This window comes from Pleurodeles waltl, chromosome 9 (assembly GCF_031143425.1).
Source record: "Pleurodeles waltl isolate 20211129_DDA chromosome 9, aPleWal1.hap1.20221129, whole genome shotgun sequence".
NCBI lineage: Eukaryota > Metazoa > Chordata > Amphibia > Caudata > Salamandridae > Pleurodeles > Pleurodeles waltl.
In genome coordinates, this window is record NC_090448.1 from 716,720,881 (window position 1) to 716,739,086 (window position 18,206).

At 44.2% G+C, this 18,206-nt stretch overlaps 1 protein-coding gene across 1 annotated transcript in view; it reads left to right on the top strand.

Annotated features, from left to right (window-relative positions):
* The window catches only part of ACTN3 (actinin alpha 3), a 174,800-nt gene that overhangs the window by 97,534 nt on the left and 59,060 nt on the right, over window positions 1–18,206 (top strand). Inside the window, exons 6-7 of the mRNA XM_069207832.1 lie at window positions 13,684–13,762; window positions 15,839–15,920. Of these exons, the coding sequence (XP_069063933.1) occupies window positions 13,684–13,762; window positions 15,839–15,920 (161 nt within the window). The remainder of the gene's footprint in view (window positions 1–13,683; window positions 13,763–15,838; window positions 15,921–18,206) is intronic.

The window sequence follows — 18,206 nt, forward strand, 5'->3', positions numbered from 1 at the left end:
GGATTAATAAAAGTATCCTCATGAGAAGGCATGTTTGGCTTTGGTGTTCCAGCTTCAAGCCAGAGGTCCAACAGGCAGTTTTGAACATGCCCTTTGACAAGGAGCACCTGTTTGGACCACAAGTGGAATCAACACTTGATAAGATGAAGAAAGACACCAACTTCTCCAAGGTCATGGCTGCTCTCCAAACTCCCCACGCCAAGGGGCTCCTTTCATCGCCCAGGGTACAGGGGTACATACAAATCCTCCACAACAGAGGCTTCCATGTCACAGAGCAAATAGACTCAAATCCCTTACAACAGAGGCTACTTCAGAGGCTCCTACAGGGGGTCAAATAGCAAGGTGAGAGGAAAGAGTTCCAGCCACACATGGAACCTCCTGTACTGCCAAACAGTGACTACCTACACCTTCCCCCAACCATGCAATTCCTGTTGGAAGAAGACTCCAACACTTTCACACCGTCTGGAACACCATCATCATGGACCAATGGGTCCTTGCCATTATCCAACATGGCTATTGTCTGGAGCTCATTACCACTCCGCTCAACATTCCTTCTCGCACCCACGTTATCGCAGGATTATTTAGCGCTTCTCAATCATGAGGTCCAAGCCCTTCTTCTCAAAGGGTTCCTTGAGCCTGATCCTTTGCAACTACAAGGTTCAGGAGTGTACTCCCTATACTTTCTGATTCCCAAAAGGGATTGGTACCTCAAACCAGTAATGGATCTACGACCTCTAAACTAATACATCCTATCAGAAAACCTCCACATGGTCAGTCTTCAGGATGTAATTTCACTGCTACAGCAAGGCAACTTTATGACTGCTCTATATTTAAAGGATGCCTACTTTCACTTACCAATTCCCCCGGCCCCCTGAAAATACTTAAGATTTGTCATCGCAGGCAAACATTATCATTTCAGAGTCCTTCCCTTTGGTGTGACTACCGCTCCTAGGGTGTTCACAAAATGTTTAGCAGTAGTTGCAGCACACCTGCAAAGACATAACATCCACTTCTTTCCTTACCTGGATGACTGTCTCATCAAAGCCAATACACTGCACCAGTGTCAAGAACACACTCAGATGACAGTGGATCTCCTTCACTCAATATTCCCAAATCCCATCTCCAACCACTACAAGTTCAACCTTACTAGCGAGCAATTTTGAAGGCACAGTTAGGGTTACCATACCCCAATCCAGCTCACATTCAGAGTTTTCAGGCACTTCTCCCTCAGTTTCAGGAAAACCAATCCCTATACAGTAAGGAATATCATGGGTCTCTTGGGGATGATGGCTTCTTGCATTGCCACAGTTCCCCATGCCAGACTTCACATGCTTCTCCTACAGAGGCGTCTGTCTCGCCAATGGTCTCAGTCACGGGGTAACCTGGACGATCTAGTGTTGATAGAACACCAGACCCACCGTTCTCTGCAGTGGTGGAATACCAACAACCTCTTGAAGGAGTGTCCCTTTCTAGGTCCTGTGCCTCATCACATTACAGATGGGTTGTGGTGCTCACCTCCTAGAATTGACAGTTCAAGGTCTATGAGATGCCAAAAACCAGCCCCTACACATCAACTACCTGGATCTTTAGACAGTCTTACTAGCACTGAAAGTGTTCCTTCCTCGCCTTTCTCACAAGATTGTCCTACTCAGCATGGACAACATGACAGCCATGTATTACTTACAAAAACAGTGGGGGAGCACGGTCTTCACAACTATCACACCTGTCTTGGCTCCTTGAGACCCTATGAGTGATTAGCCATGCTTTCGATATCACTGATTGATTGGTTGATTGCCTCAAACCATATTTAATTGGGCTGTTCACCACCACATTCACCTGTTAGTGGAGTATCTTCCCAGAACGGACAACAACTTTGCAGACCTGCTCACCAGGATACAGCAACAAGTACACAAGAGGGAACTCCACCCACATGTTCTCTAGTCATACTTCAAAAAGTGGGGGACTCCTCACATAGACTTTTTTTGTCACAGCAAAATGCCCAATCTTTGCCTCCAGGTATCCACATCCACTACCCAAAAGCAATGCTGTATGGATTAATTTGTCAGGGATATTTGCCTATACTTTTTCATCTCTCCCTCTCATTCCCTTTCTGATTCAAACAATCAGGCAGACATCTTTCACCATGATGCTTGTGGCTCTCACAAGGGCACGCCAGCCTTGGTTCACCACACTCCTGGATCTTTCAGTAGACCCACATTAGAAGCTCCCCAACAGGTCAGACCTTCTCACCCAGAATTAAGGACAAATCATGCATCTAGACCCCAAGTCACTCAACCTTGTAATATGGCTCCTGAGGTCATAGAGTTTGGCTACCTAGGCTTACCTGCAGAGTGTATGAACATTCTCAAGGAAACACGTAGACCCACCACTAGAGCCGGCTATGCTGCAAAATGGAAACGTTTTGTTTGTTACTGCCAACCCAAATGCATTGATCCTTTGAAAGCCACAGTACAACAAACTGTTTGCTACCTGCTTCACTTGCAGAAAGCCAGTCTCCCCTCACTTCCATTTTCTTACATCTCGCAGCTATTGCTGCATGTCTCCAAAACAGACAGAATATTTCTTCATTCAGAATTCCAGTTGTGAAGGCCTTCATGGAAGGACTCAAACGCGCCATTCCACCTAGATCGGCTCCAGTTCCCTTGTGGAATCTTAACATTGTACTCACTAGACTCATGGGTCCCCCATTTGAGCCACTTCACTCATGTCCACTTCAAGTTCCTTCATGGAAGGTAGCTTTCCTAGTCACCATCACTAAGACGTGTTAGTGAGCTCCAGGCACTAACCATTAAATAACCTTTCTTCCAAATTCATAGGGACAAAGTAGTTCTTAGACCTACTCCCAAATTTCTACCTAAGATGGTTTTTCAATTTTACCTTAATCAGTCTTTTGAGCTACCAGTTTCTATCCCAAACCCAGACTCCGTTGTGGAAAGAGCCCTTCACACACTAGATGTCAAAAAAGCACTCATGTTCTATATAGACAGAACTAAAGACTTTAGGAAGACCAAACAACTTGTTGTAGTTTTTTCCACACCTCCTAAAGACAATCCAATATCCAAATAAGGTATAACCAGATGGATAGTCAAATGTATATAAACTTGTCACATTAAGGCCAAAAGACCTTTACCTTTTTATCCCAGAGCACGCTCTACTTCACAAAAGGGAACTATTATGGCCTCCTTTGGAAACATTCCAAGTAACTGATATTTGTAAGACAGCTGCATGGTTTACACCACACACCCTCACAAAAGACTACTGTGTTGATGTTTTAGCACACCAACAAGCCAGTGTAGGTCAGGCAGTGCTGTGCACACTATTCAAGTCAACTGCAACTCCCACCGGCTGGCCACCTCTTCTATGGAGGTACTTCTTTACAGCCTATGCAAAGCATGTCTATCTACAGCCACACATGCCATCAAACAGATTGTTACTTAACCTGTAAGCATCTGTTTGTGGCATGTAGAGCTGTAGACTCACATGCGCCCTCCCTCCTCCCCGGACGTCCGTGGCCGTTACATTATTATAGTTATATATATTTGTACATAGGTATCTACATTTTGCATGGACATCTCGTTTCCTAGCCATTCCTTCCCATTCCTTTCTCATCCACCTGCGGGAAAATAACCTAACAAAGTAGTCGATGCCGATGTGCCTTATCACTAAGAGGAGGAGTCACTCGATCTCGAGACTCGAAACACTTCTTCGAAGAAAAACAACCTGCACCACTCTGGACCCAACACTAGAAGATAGGAGTATACAGAGCATGTGAATCTACAGCACTACATGCCACAAATAGATGCTTACAGGGCAAGTAACATAATCCTTTTCCCCTGCAGCCTAGTGGTGAGGCCTGCTGAGTGGTGTCAGCAAGATATGGCAAATGTCTGCCACTCCCAGTGAAGTACAGAGTAGTTCCCCTGAGCCATACCCCTAAGCCATATTCACCTAACTATAACATTACTTTAACCGTAGTTTTTTTAGTGAAAAGAAAATAATATATATTGTATATACACACACACACACACACTGGTTTTAAACCATCCAAAATACCCTTACCACCATATACCCCTAACACCCAATTGCCTACTCACCCCTAAAAGCACCATCTGATATAGAGACATCTAGCTGCAGATTCATTACCTTAGATTTCTTCCCCAAGCGCCAGACTGGATCTGGAATTTTTTTCCAGCAGTACCTCTGCGTGTCGGAAGAGGGCATTGTGTGACTCCATAGAGAAGGTGCCCACCAAATGTCAATGAATTCCATATAATATCCTCCCAAATGCACTGACACCAGTTCCTTCTTTTCCGCTTTACAACCCGGATCCGGAGTTCCTCAGGCCATTGGCCTAGCTCAACAAAAAATTATTTTGTTGAAGGAACATTGTGCGCTTTTTCTACATGTCTGCAGGGTTCAAATATTCTGGGTCCAGGGGAGGTAGAAGTTGGACATGGACCCTCATACAGTTGAGGAGTCTGCGCATGAGTCCACTGCGCGCCTCCCTGCTTTCCCTGGAGACGGGGACTCTGGCCCAGATGCAGTATTATTACAATTCCTTTTATGCCAGCTTTGGGCCCCTACCTCCCACTGTCACGCTTTCTAGCCACAAGGAGGTGAGAGGTATCATACTTGACTCCACACCAGTGAGTTTGCCTTAAGCATCAGATAGGCCCTCTGGATCCATACTCCGATCCGTACTGGCTCCAGTAAAAAGTCGTTGGGGGTTTCTACCTGGGATCTCAGAGTTAGATGTTGGTAGCACTGGTCTACACCAAACAGATGATCCTATCCGACGCAGAGACGACACCGTATGGCGTAGTGAGCAGCACTGGTGGTGCCATATTGCTCAGATACTTTCCCACCTCCTTTTCATCAGTCCCTTGCTGTTCTTCCTTCAGGGGAGCAGGCTTTTGTAGGTGAAGGATAGGAGCTTGAGTTTAGCAATCCCATGGACGAGACTGTCCAGCCTCCTCCCCAGAGGGTAGTTGGCTGATGGAATTGGGTAATGCAAGTGGCCCTGAGTCCCCACCAGCTTTGGACCTCCTTTCCTTCCCTTTCGCTGATGTGCTGAAGAGGGCAGCTGCAGTCCTAGAATTGCAGCTCCCCTCTGTGGAGGTGACCACTGACTGCTTGATATCAGTGCTTCACCATGGCCAAAGAGGAATAGAGCCTGTGCTACCATATAGTGAGGCACTATATGAATTTTTAATAGGGGCCTGGCCTAAGCTCACTATGGGGGCCCCTGTGGACCGATCCATAGCCATTAGATATCGGCCCACCCCGGGGGCCCAACTTGTCTTTTCCGGCACCCAACTCTGAGGAGTTTTGTGGTGCAGGCTGCTACAGCCTCTCCTGACCTAAGTGTCCTCCCTAACATTCCTCCGGACAGGAAGTCCAGATGGCTGGAAACTTGTGGACAAAATATTTTCACCTCAACTTGCTCGACCCTGCAGTTGCTAAACACCTCTTGTATTCTGGGCTGCCTTTCCCATGCGTTGCGGGATTTGGTGGCCTAGCTGCTTCCTCTGCTTTCAGAGGAGACCCAAAGGGAACTTGCCCAGACCCTCCAGGATAGGCGAGAGGCAGCTAGGTTTGTCATAAGGTATGGCATGGATACCACAGACTCAGTTGGCCGAACCGTGGCTCAATCTGTAGTGCTGCTCCATCATGCCGGGCTACGACTCTGGCTTTTTGGAGGTTGTTCAATCCACTTCTGAAGACATGCCCTTTGATAGTACTCATGCCGAATCTGTGTTGCAACACTTTAGGGACAGCCAGGGAGAAAATGATTTGTAAATATGTCTATTCTTATGCTTACAGATGGACCCCTCCCAGAGTGGAATCCTATACTTTTTGTTAAGCCCAAGTTGCAGCTCCCTTTTTTTGCTACAGTCTGAGCCATTCCACCATCTGGTGGCACCTGGTATGGTGTCCCTGCCCCTGTGATGACAGCTTCTCATTGTATGCTGTCTACTTGTGACCCTGAGTGGATTTAGCACTTGTTGAAACAGGTTTTTTTTTTTTTTTTTTTGAAGATGGGCTTCATGCTCTAGAGATAGCTACAGGTATGGTATGTACCTTGTTCTGTGTAGGGCGTCTTCTGTATGCCTTAAAAGTGTTACTAAATATCTTTGTAGTACTTTTCATATCCCTTATAGGGAGCTTGTTATTCTCTCTACCTGGGATCTTTGTGCCTGGCCTATCGCTTGCACAAGTTTCTTTTTATGGTGATTGTGTTGGTTCTCCTTGCTTTAATATTGGACCATTACTTATGCTTCTCTTTATAGTGTTGGTTTTCTCATGAGACACTCTTACTTTTCTATGTGGACCAATGGGGTAAGTGGTGTCACCATTACACATCCGTGCATCTTTGAACTTATTTAGCAGGCTACTCTTGCTATACCTCAGCAGCATGGGCAGTTGCCTTTGGTATTTCTGGCAGTATACGGGTGCAAATTACTTTTTGTGTCTGTGCGAGTCATACTCCCAGCATTCTTCTCTTGTGCTGCCAGTCTTCCTGTCCTTATACTGCTTCTTCATTGCAAGGTGATGCATACTATTTACTTATCGCATGGCGGTAAGGTCCTGTATCTTGGATGCTACAGGCTCCTCTTCGGCAAGAGGCCACACACACCATTCAGGGCCTCCAGATATCTACATATTCTAAAGATACAGCTATGTGGCCATCTTCTGTCTTAATGGCTGTCTTCCATCTTTAAGTGGATACCTGGTTGATTGTGCATGTTCTTTGAACATTATGGTTCCGTTTTTTTTCAGATTAATTTGTAATGGGATTTGTTTCTCCTTTCGGACACAGTCTCCCTTGTCGAATCCTTTCACCCTATTCTTCAGGGTGTCATAATATTTCTACTCCTCTGGGGGTAGTTATTTTGTTATTAAGGTTCCTTGATTCATAAGGAATTATTCCTTATTGCTGTTAAACTCACTCCCTTCGGAAGATGCCCATATACATTGGAAAAATGGAGGCGGTAGATGGCCTTTGTCTTTTACTTTCTGGTGTTTTTAATGTCTCCTATTTCCTGTAGGGGTGTTATTTCTATAATGAGCAATTTTTACCCTTTTTTAGGTTGCAACTCCTTTTATTGATTCAGCTTTTACTGTGTTGTTTTCAGTTTGCAGATATCCTCCTTGCAGGTTTCATCCGTGAAGAACTATGTATTTTACCTTTCATATCATACTTCAGTCAGGTTTCACAGCTACTGTCTTCTTTTACGCTTTTGCTATCAGCGCCCTGACGAGGACTACTTAGTCAGTTGCCCTTGGTTTAAATGCTTCAATAGCCTTATTTTACTGTGGTGTGTAATGTGCTCCAGACTTTCCATTCTCATATTAGTACTATCTTGCTGTCTACTCGGCTTGGTTCTAATACATTTTTATTACATCATCGTAGTGATGGCTTCAGTCTTGAATCCCAACACCAGAGCTAAGGGGTCAGGGTGTCCCTGCCCTGGCCCTTTTTCCTATTTTTGTGCATTTTTAGTTGGGACTTGGCTTACACCAAGTACCAAGATGGCTGCCCACACTTTCTGGTTGGCAGCCAATCAGAGGTATGCATCTCCCTGCACAAGCTCGTCATTATTCGCGAAGTCCTTGCAGCCAGATATATAGAAATGTATTCTCCTTTTATTTGTTAAAAACTACTGAATTAATTTTCACCAAATAAGCGAAAGCATAATCTGCACACCAGCAGCTAACTTTTTTTTTGCCAAATTTGGTTTAATCCTGTCCAGTGGTTTGGGCTATAGCAGTGTTCAAAGATCCTCTGAGAATGAACATGGGAAATGCAACTTTTTTGACCCTCCCCCCCCTTTTTTCTCGGCCACCGCTTGAGGGATCACCTCGAAACTTTCCGTGCGCAACAAGAATTACTGGCACATTTTTTGGGGAAAACTTTCTGAAGATTTGTCAAAGTGTGCCAAAGATATAGGCAAGTCAAAATGCTTTTTCGATCGAAACATAGTCCTAACTATAGCGACTGCCAGTAGGATATATGTGTGTATGTGTGTGTGTGTGTGTGTATATATATATATATATATATATATATATATATATATATATATATATATATATATATATACACACATACACATATATCCTTTATCGATACATTGACAATTATTTTTCCTTTTCCTCCTATGTGCATTATACTTTCCAGATGGTCCCAGAGGAGTTAACGTTATCTCTTCCAGTTTTTTCTTAGGACAACTGTTGTTCTGTACCAGTAGTTGCTGTTGTGGCCATATTTCTATTAAAGCATTGTTGAATGCTTTCTTCTTCACAAATGGGTTCTTGGTTTTCCCCCTTTCTCTGTGTTTTTATAGAGCAGCTTTGGCTGCAATCATAGCTTTTTAGTTGGTTTTTATGTTTATGTTGTCTGTTGTCTTCCGACACATTTTGTCCCGCTGCTATAACTCCCGCCTCTGCCATACACAGTTTTCTCATCAATAATTTTATTGCAAATGTTGCAGTAATAATATCAATTATTCCATAAAAGGTTCCAATGATTTAATATGTGGAGTAATTAGCTGTGCATGGTGAAGGCACAAGTTATAGTTACTTTGGGGTGCGATGTATAGTTACTTGAGCTAAACATAACTATAACTGCTGAATTTCTCTGGTTTTGTGCAAGGAAAACTAGTACCTCACTGCAACCTTTGTTTTTTCAGTGAAGTTCTATGTTTTTTTTTTTTTTTTTTAGTGCACAGAGCCGTAAATAAAACCAGCACTGCACACGGGCAATGGCCGTGCATGGCAGGGGTTGGGTGGCCATGCGCAGCATGAGGTTGGATGCAGTGAGTGGTTTTTTAAACAATTTTTCTCTGGATCCACCAGTGGATTCAATGATCTGTGGATCCACTCATGGATCAGCGGATTGAATGAAAAAAACATAATTGGGCAATTTTTTGCCCCTGAGGGGTCATTAAGGGACCACTTTGTGTCCTATGGGGTCAGGATACCTGTATCCTGATCCCCTTATGTATTTCTGCACTCTTCTTTTCTCATCCCGAGCCAAACAAAATGGCGGCCGTACATTTTCTGTCAGGTTGCGGCTACCCAATCAGTGTCTTGCTTTTCTTCTGGATCTGCAGATCCAAATACAAATTCTATATTTTTTAAACTCTAATATCTCAGGAACTACTGAACAGATTTACAACAAATCACAAAAGTGTGCTTTTGGGACTAACATCTAGCTTTCTGCCAAATTTAGTGTAATTCCGTTCAGCGGTTCGGGCTTTAGCCGTGTTCAAAATTTTGAAAAATCTCATTGACATAGAATGGGGAAAACTGACCAAAGCATGAGTTTTGGAAATTTCAAGAAGATTCGTCAAGTTATTGGCAAAACAAAAAACGCTCCATCTATGGGGAAAAATCCTAATTATAACTACCTAATGGTGACCGTCACTAGTCAATATATATATGTATGTTATAGAAGATGTCTTCCTTGCGGCAGGCCACCTTGGAGGACTGCCTTCTGATTTATGAAATTGAGGATCTCGGCTGTCATTGGTCTGTGTTTTGCTCCAGGTGGGATCTTGGGCACCAATACCTTGTTTGTATCTTTTGACACAAAACACTGTGAAAGGTCTCTCAGAGGCACCTTGGAATTGAGCCTTTGCATGGCAAATGGTTCTGGCTGGGTAACTTCAACTCCCTCTGGGATCCCCACAATCCTCAGATTACTATGGTGCTTGCCTCGCCTTTTAGGTTGATTATTCAAGAAGACAGGTTTGTCTGTAATGGCAGAGAGTGCCTCTTCTGTGGTCTGTATGCATCCCACAACTTCTGTGACGAGGTCTACTATGTTTCAGAAGTTCTTTCATTGAACCAAAACATTGGAGCGACAGAGATGAGCCAGGGGATACTTTCCACCTCTCTCCCTGGTCACCAAATGCCAACTGACTGATCTATTACATCTTTCTCTCTGCCAGAAGACCTTTCTTGAAATAGGATTTTGAAATGTTCCTGTCCTATTTCATGCAAAATCATTATGAGCCTATTGGTTCCTGTGGCATAAAAACTGATGGCATTTCTGAGCTGGGGATGTGTTGCTCTTATAGGTGCCAGATGCGCTCAGAATTTAGGTGGACAAAATAAGCATGCTAGCTTCTACGAATCAAGTGTTCTTTACCTACCGAGGTACAGATACAGGTAGAAATACCATTGCTTTTACTGTCTCCTGTGGTTTTAGGTCTCTTGTTATGGAATCTACTCACAGGATTTGAGTAGAAGAGACTTGGGGGCCTGTTATTTGTAGTCCTTGGTTTCTTTCCTATTCCCAGCACCCTCCCACCATCTCATCTGCCCTCAAAACCATGAATCCGACATGGTGTAAGTTTGAAAAGGAACCTAACAGGGGCGCATACCAGCATCCTAGCAGTGTGTACCTCTGCCCATATGCCATAACACATGCAAAATATCAGCTGCTCAGTAGACTGATATACATATACTGCAGGTCGCATGATACACGCTAGTTAGATACGCGAGGGCAGGGCCGGACTAACCCTTTATTCCATTATGCATTCCCAGGTGTTCTGGACACACTGGTGCATAGGCGGCAGCTGCAAATATGAATGAGAGAGGTGGGGGTACGAGGGGGAATACATTTTTTTTTTTTTTAAAGGACTTACTGTTCACCGCTGCCATTCTCTCCTGCCACCTCGCTTGTCCTCCCTTCCTGTTTTGGTGTCCCTGCATTCGCAGGGGCACCAGAACAGGCTCCCCAGCAATCATGGCGCTGCTAGCATGAAAGCAGTGTCAGGATTGGTCTGAGCGGCTCAGACTGCCGCTCAGACATAACACTGTAGTCTATGTTGTTTCTCCTACCCAGCTGTAAACGCAGTGGGGCTGGAGAAACCTAAGTGCACATGTGTGTTTGGCCAGCATCTTACACCGTTCGACCACACATTCACACTTAGTGACTCCATTGTCATCCCACCTCCTGCGACCCAGCCCTAAACCTCCCTTCACATGCTGGTTGAGCCAGCAACGGAAAAAGAAAACTATATTCAAGTATCATTTAATTTTGCTGCTGCTGGCTGTTAGCCAGGGGGGGGCGACGCTACTCCACCGTTGCGGAGGAGCCGCCCCTGAGGTAGCCAGGTCTGAAAAGCCTAGGCTGCTGCTCCCCCCCATCATATTCCACAGCTATCATAGGTTAATTTCAGGAAGGTGGATCAGAGAGGAACAGAAGGGCAACGAGGGGCACAGAAAGGGAGAGATAAGAGGGGGAGAGAAGAGAGAAATTGGATGGATGTTAAAACAAATAGAGCGAGGAGAGGAAGGAAGCGGGCTGGTTTGAATATTTTTGCCTGGTCTGCTTTTGGATGCCCAGTCAGGCCCTGTGTGAGAGGCCCTGTGGACTACGGACCATAGGCTTAACATAAGGTCCTTTTAGGGATATGCAAACAGATCTCAAGAACCTGCCATGCATGTGTATTGCTTCTAATAAAAAGGAGCTCTTGAAAAAGTTACTTGGTTAAAAACAGTTCGGTACTGGGTTGGGGCTTCCCTGACAGCAAGGCTGTAACATTGCTTTCAAATTAAAAGTGTAGCAGGCACACAAACAGGAAAGTACTCACTGTCTGCTAGTTGCTGCTGTAAAAAGGTAATGATTTACGGATTACTTGTATGCAGAAAGCACAACCCCTTGTCAAAGGTGAAAATATTTTCTTGTGAGTTATTACATGTGACTTTGAATACCATTGTGTTGAACTTGTCTGGAAAACTTGGAAAGCCTTCATTACTTTATGACCTTAACTGTAACATAAATACGCAGCTTGGTGTATTTACATTGATGTAAAGCAAAACTCTAATCCATAACAAGGGTTGGCATTCAATGGCAAGATTCTAATCCCTATAACTAAGCTCTTGGGTACAGTTATGTCCAAAGTAAGTCCTTAATCCTCCCAAATAAATGGCATTTAGAGGACAACAGGAGGTGCTTAGCAAATTCCACACTTATGTTTACTCCCTGTCCTCGGTTTACTTTCTGCTTGAAGTTTATATTGTCATCTATTGGATGAGATCACAAACAGGTATACCTGACTTCCAATCAATCAATCGCGTAATTTATAAAGCATGCTACTCACCTGTCAGAGTCTCAAGGTGCTGGGGGGGCAACCTACTGGTCGAATAGCCATGTCTTGAGGTGTTTCCTGAAAGTCAGGAGGTCCTGGGTCTGGCGTAGGTGGAGCGGTAGGGAGTTCCAGGTCTTGGAGGCGAGGTGAGAGTAGGATCTTCCTCCAGCAGTGGTGCAGCTAATGCGGGGGACGGAGGCGAGGGTGAGGCTGGTGGAGCAGAGCTGGCGGACAGGAGTGTGGAATGTGAGTCTGTCGTTGAGGTAGGCCGGACCTGTGTTGTGGAGGGCTTTGTGTGTGTGGGTGAGTAGTGTGAAGGTAATCCTCTCCGATACAGGTAGCCAGTGTAGGTCTCTGAGGTGGGCAGAGATGAGGTCGCGGCATGGGACGTCGTTGATGAGTCGGGCGGAGGCGTTTTGGAAATGTTGCATTTTCGTTTGTAGTTTAGCCGTGGTTCCTGCATAGAATGCGTTGCCGTAGTCCAGTCGGCTGCTGAGCAGGGCGTGGGTGACTGTCTTTCTGGTTTCAATGAGAATCCACTTGAAATTCTTGCGGAGCATGCAAAGGGTGTTGTAACAGGAAGAGGAGATTGCGTTGACCTGCTGAGTCATGCTGAGTGCTGAGTCCAAGATGATTCCCAGGTTCCGTACCTGGGTGGTGGGAGTGGGTGCGGCTCTCAGGGAGGTAGGCCACCAGGAGTCGCTCCAAGCAGAGGGGTTGCTGCCAAAGATGAGGATCTCTGTTTTGTCTGTGTTTAATTTGAAGCCGCTTGATTCCATCCAGTTGGCGATGACGTGAAGTCTATTGTGGAGGTTGTTTCTTGCGGTTGTAGGGTCTTTCGTGAGGGAGATGATTAGCTGGGTGTTGTCTGCGTAGGATAAAAGTGTTGGGCTGAGGGAGGATCCCTGGGGGACCCACAGATGGTTTTGGAGGATTCGGACAGGTAAGGCGGACTCTTTGGGTTCTGCCGGAGAGGAATGAAGAGATCCAGTCGAGGGCCTTGCCGTGTATCCCGGCGTTGTGGAGGCGTGTTCGAAGGGTGTGGTGACAAACGTGATTCTTTCTGATACAGATCTGGGGTTTGAGAGGAGCCTCCAGGACACGTGTTAAGATTATTGCTTCATATACTTAGGGAAACACTGCAGTAATAGCAGCTGAGTGTGCTTTTTTGGCTAGTGTTTAGTAATGATTTTCTTGGCTTAGTAGCTCCACGTTAGTCAAGATACCTTCGGAATTCGTGTAGTTTGTGTTTCAGTGGTAAACGCACCAAACATGCTTAAGGGAGTTGTACTCCTGAACACACATAATGGAGATTTTGCCCCAGCATTAAAAAGGCTTTGAAAATGCCCTCCATTTCCTAATAAACAATCTGACCTCCTGTCCTAAAAGTTTGTCTTGGCCGCAGAATGAGTCTAGACGGTATTGCTTACATAAAGTGTGTGAGTAGGAGCAGGGTATGCTAGATCTGGCCCGGAAAGAACTTGCTGCTAATCTATGAGGCTCATCTCTGCTTCCCCTGTCTCTGTATTCATTTCTCCTCTCTCTTCTTTTCGCTCTGAAGCTGGAAGGATGGCCTGGCACTGTGTGCCCTCATCCACAGACACAGGCCCGACCTGATCGACTATGCCAAGCTCAGAAAGGTTCCTTTACTTTCCGTCTTTCTTTCCCTTTAGTGCCTGCCTGCTTTAACATTGGCGTGCTGTCCCTGCATGATGGCGAGGAGAATGTGCATGTTGACGCCCCTGATCCTGACTGTTTGCCGTTGCTTTCTCACACCTATTTTCCTTTTACAGCCAATATTAATGCTTTCTCATTCTGTCCTGTGACTTTCTAGTTTATCTTCTTTCTTGCAGGAGTGCCCCTTTGCTCCTCCGTTTATAGTTTCACCTGCTTCTAATGTTTTGGTGTTTTATGTGTCCTTGACACACATCTCCAATTACTCCTACTATGGGCTTTGTGTTATTTCATTCGGATTCGGACCTTTTTTTGCTGCTGGTCTAAATAATTGATTTTGTGTTGCTTCTAGTCTTTCTTCACTTTTCTGTTGCTACTGCCCCGTTGTTCATTCTTCTACATCTGGCTGTGTGTTGTTTTTTATTATTACTTTCGGTCTCTCCATTTTTTTTTTTTTTTACTACCGTTCTCAGTATTTGCCTTTCTCTTTCTTTTAGCTATTTGTTTGTTCTTTTCTCTTTTCTGACCTGTGTATTTGTTCTGTTACTTCTTCTGATCTTTGTTTAGTTCCGTTTTATAGTTGCTTCTCTTCGTGCTTAGGTTCTCTATTGCTCTCGGACCTTGTGTTTTCTGCTCAGTTGCTGCTGGCTCCTTTGTTTGCTTTCTTTGTTTTCTGTTGGATTTGTTTTGTTGTTCTAGTGCTGCTGGTCTCTGTGTTCAATTTTCTTTTTCCTGGATGGCATGTCTATAGCTACGTCTAAGCTGGTCTGTTTATTTGCCTTTCTGCTGGTGTTGACTTGCTTGCTTTCCTTATCAACGTTTTCTTTCTGTCCCCATGCTTTGTGTTTTCTGTGAATGGTCTTCTATTGCTGCCAGTGTTTTAAATGGAAAAATAGAAGTGCAGGTACTCTGTACCCGAGTACCTTGCTTGTTTCTGAGAAGTTCCGGTACTCTCCAATTAAAAGTATTACGTTTTTCTTGAGATATGCCGGTACTCTCCCTCTCAAAATAAAAAAGTGCCGGTACTCAGTACCGGAGAGTACCGGCCCATTTAAAGCACTGATTGCTGCTGATCTTTATTCTAGCTGTTCTACTGCTACTTTCGGCATTTGCTTTTCTAATTCTGCATTTTCTTGGTGCACGCACCTGATTTCTTTCTCTGTACTTTTGAGGGTGAGTTTTTTGTGTGTGATTGTGCCCCTAAATAACCAAACACATTTGACCTATGACTTTGACCTCGCACGCACTCCATAAAGTTGCTCTGATATTCAATGTCGTTTTTTTAAAAGTTCACATTGCAGTGTAGCTCCTCTGTCCTTCATTGCAAATAGTATCAGTAAATTGTCTTGCACTGTGCGTGGTGTACTAATAGTGTGTATCAGCATGCACAATGAAAGAAGGGATTTAGTGTACTGAGGCAGATACTGCTGAACGCCGATCTCTTTTATCTGTGTTTGGCCTTGGCTGCCACCCTGGGCTGTGTGAACCATTGTTCTGCGCTCTCCATTCTTCTTCTGGCTTTTCCTGCATTAGTACTGCCTTAAAATCTGTCTTTTCTGTCTTCCTTCGTTAACTTCATGATTGATTCATTAATTTCATTATTGTATCTCCTTTTACTTTTTCCTTCCCCTCTGTTCCTTTGCTTTGAATTTCTCATGCTGTATTTATTTTTGCTTACTAATGTTCTTTCTCATTCGCTTTTCTTCTTTGTTATTTAATATTTAGTTCGTTCCTTTTTATTCATTTTGTTTTGCATTTCTTATTTCATTATACTTCTTTTCAGTATTGTCTTATGTGTTTTTTCACTCATATGCTTTTTCTCTTTCTTACTCACTTTCTATTCCATGACTTTGTCGTTGTTTCTATCTCTAATTTGTTTTTTGCTCTTTTCCCGATTTTGTCAATTTATTCTCTTTCGTTCTTTTTGATTTCCTTCTACGAATGCCTTTCTCTCTGTCTATCTGATTTTCCATGTCTCTCTGGTTTTCCACCCTTAATCTTCATTGTCGATCCCTTTTTAATAGCAGTCTATCTCTCCTTAGGATGACCCCATTGGTAACTTGAATACTGCATTTGAAGTGGCTGAAAAATTCTTGGATATACCAAAGATGTTGGATGCAGAAGGTGAGTCACACTATATCTGGTAGAATTTTGGGGGTATTTTGTTTAAAGAAGCTTTTTCCTCCCCATGCATGCGTTTTGGTTCCCTTGTTGCAATTATTGCAAGCGTTTTGCACTTAAGAAGGTTCTCTGATGTACTGATGGTGATACACGATGTAAGACCCTCAGAAATGTAACCCTACCGTCTCCGTTATATAGGGACGTTCATGATAATCATTGAATTGCTTTAGCTGATGCCCAAAACGGAATTTTAATATATTGTGTTGATATCACTGTACGGCATAACTACAGGTTGTGCATCTGCCAGCTGTCCCCCAGGCTACACACTTTGGCTGACTGTTGTACAAATACATGAGTACCACAGTCACATCATTGGAACCCACCCCTGTGTCTCTCTTCCCTGTCCCTCTCCCTCACAAGGATGTCTCATTTTGTCCGTATCCCTCTTGATGGTGTACATGTCCCATTGTCATCTGAGGACCCTTCCATTCTCTGTTTACCCCAGTAGTCTGGTTCCATAATACTTATTTGCGGGTTCCTATTTGTGTTTATTTTGTACTGCATTCACATGCACCGCATTGGGTCGTGCAAAAAGTTGCTGTTTCAGGCTAGAAAAGCTTTCTGCGTGCCAGAGATATTATTTTTTTGTTCTAAAAACAAACTACCTATTGCAGGTTTATTTCTGAAAATAGAATGCTGAGGGGCCACCTTGTCATGGCAGCATATCAATCATTACATTTTGCAAAACGTGCTCTTACAACATGAAGTGAGAACTTTTGACCAAATCTCCGTGGCACAGTGGTATCTAACTCACAAGTCCCAATTCACAAAATATATTTTGTAGTACGTTTAACAGTACTACATTAGTACTCAACCTATTCTGGAGAACTGCGCGTCCGCAATTCCTATGTTTCTGTGTATGGTATTACATTTTGGAGGAACCAGGGAGAGCGGCTTGAAAATGTGGAATACATTCTTCTAAGTCGGAGGGTGTTAAGGAGGGGTTTAGGGAGCGACAGGCTACTAAAAACACTCACCCATAGTATAGTAAGACCATTGTTATTCACAAATGACACTTCTAAAGTTACTACAACCACAAAGGTCCCAAAACTGTTCAAACTTTTCTCCAGCTGTGGATTGACTGGCACCACACATGGCCACTCAGTTACTGCAAATCAATCCCATATAAAATAATGGAGCAAGGATGTTAAATAACACTGCATAGGAAATATTGATACATTAAATCATTTGGACTTTTAAATATATTTGTATATATGTATATAAATGACAGCAAGCGGGGACCGAGATAAAGGAGGGGGGGTTCACAAAGCCCATTTTCCCATAGGAAGATTACACACAGCTACAGCCCAAACTACCAAACAGAATTACACTAAACGTGGCAGAAAGCAAGCTCTTGGCCCATAATGTGTGCTTTTTGTGATTTGGTGTAAAATTGTTGAATAGATTTAGAGCAATTAAGGTTAAAAGAATTGTATATTGGACACTGCAGTGGCTCCATGGAGCTGACAGCTCTCCAGAGGAGATCTGATGTGCTGCCACCACATTAACAACGATGTGGCGGCAGCCTTCTTAGAACTCGGCTGAGTTCAGAGTCCTAGAAAATAAGTATAAGAAGTGATACAATTAGGCAGGTTAGGCATACCCTATCCCTGGTCCTGGTGGGGTTGTCCCAGAGGGAACACCCCAGGCCAAAATATGTTTATTTTTAATATTTTGGATCCATTTAAAAAATGAACCATCCGGGAGTGGGACAGGGTTCAGGGTGTGGGTGGCAAGTCATTTTGAAGGGAAGGGGCCATGCAGCTCCCTTCACCAAGCCTATGCAGTCCCCGGGAACCTCATCCCTGGGATGTTATCATTTTTAAGGGAAGTGGGGTGCTTGGCCTCCCTCCTCAAGCATTTGAAGGCCTGGCACACTATTCCGGGGGGGTGTATTTTTTTTTTGTTTTTAAAGGGATGGGGGTGCACAGCCACCCTCCTTGAGCCTCTTAGGCCCTGGGGACCTTATCCCCCAGGGCCGTATTGTTTGAAAGGGGAGGAGTGTATGCGGCCCACCATCAGTCAAGGCTGTTCAGGCCTCGGGGACTTCCTTTGAATGGATTTATTTTAAAAGGGGAGAAGACACATTGCCCCCTCCCTGAGTCTGTTCAGACCCCCAAGATCCCAACACCTGGGGGAAAATGTATTTAAAAAAGGGAGGGGGGCCGTGCACCCTGAGCCGATATCCACCCTGGTTAACTCATCCTTCAGCATCCAAATCTTGACAAT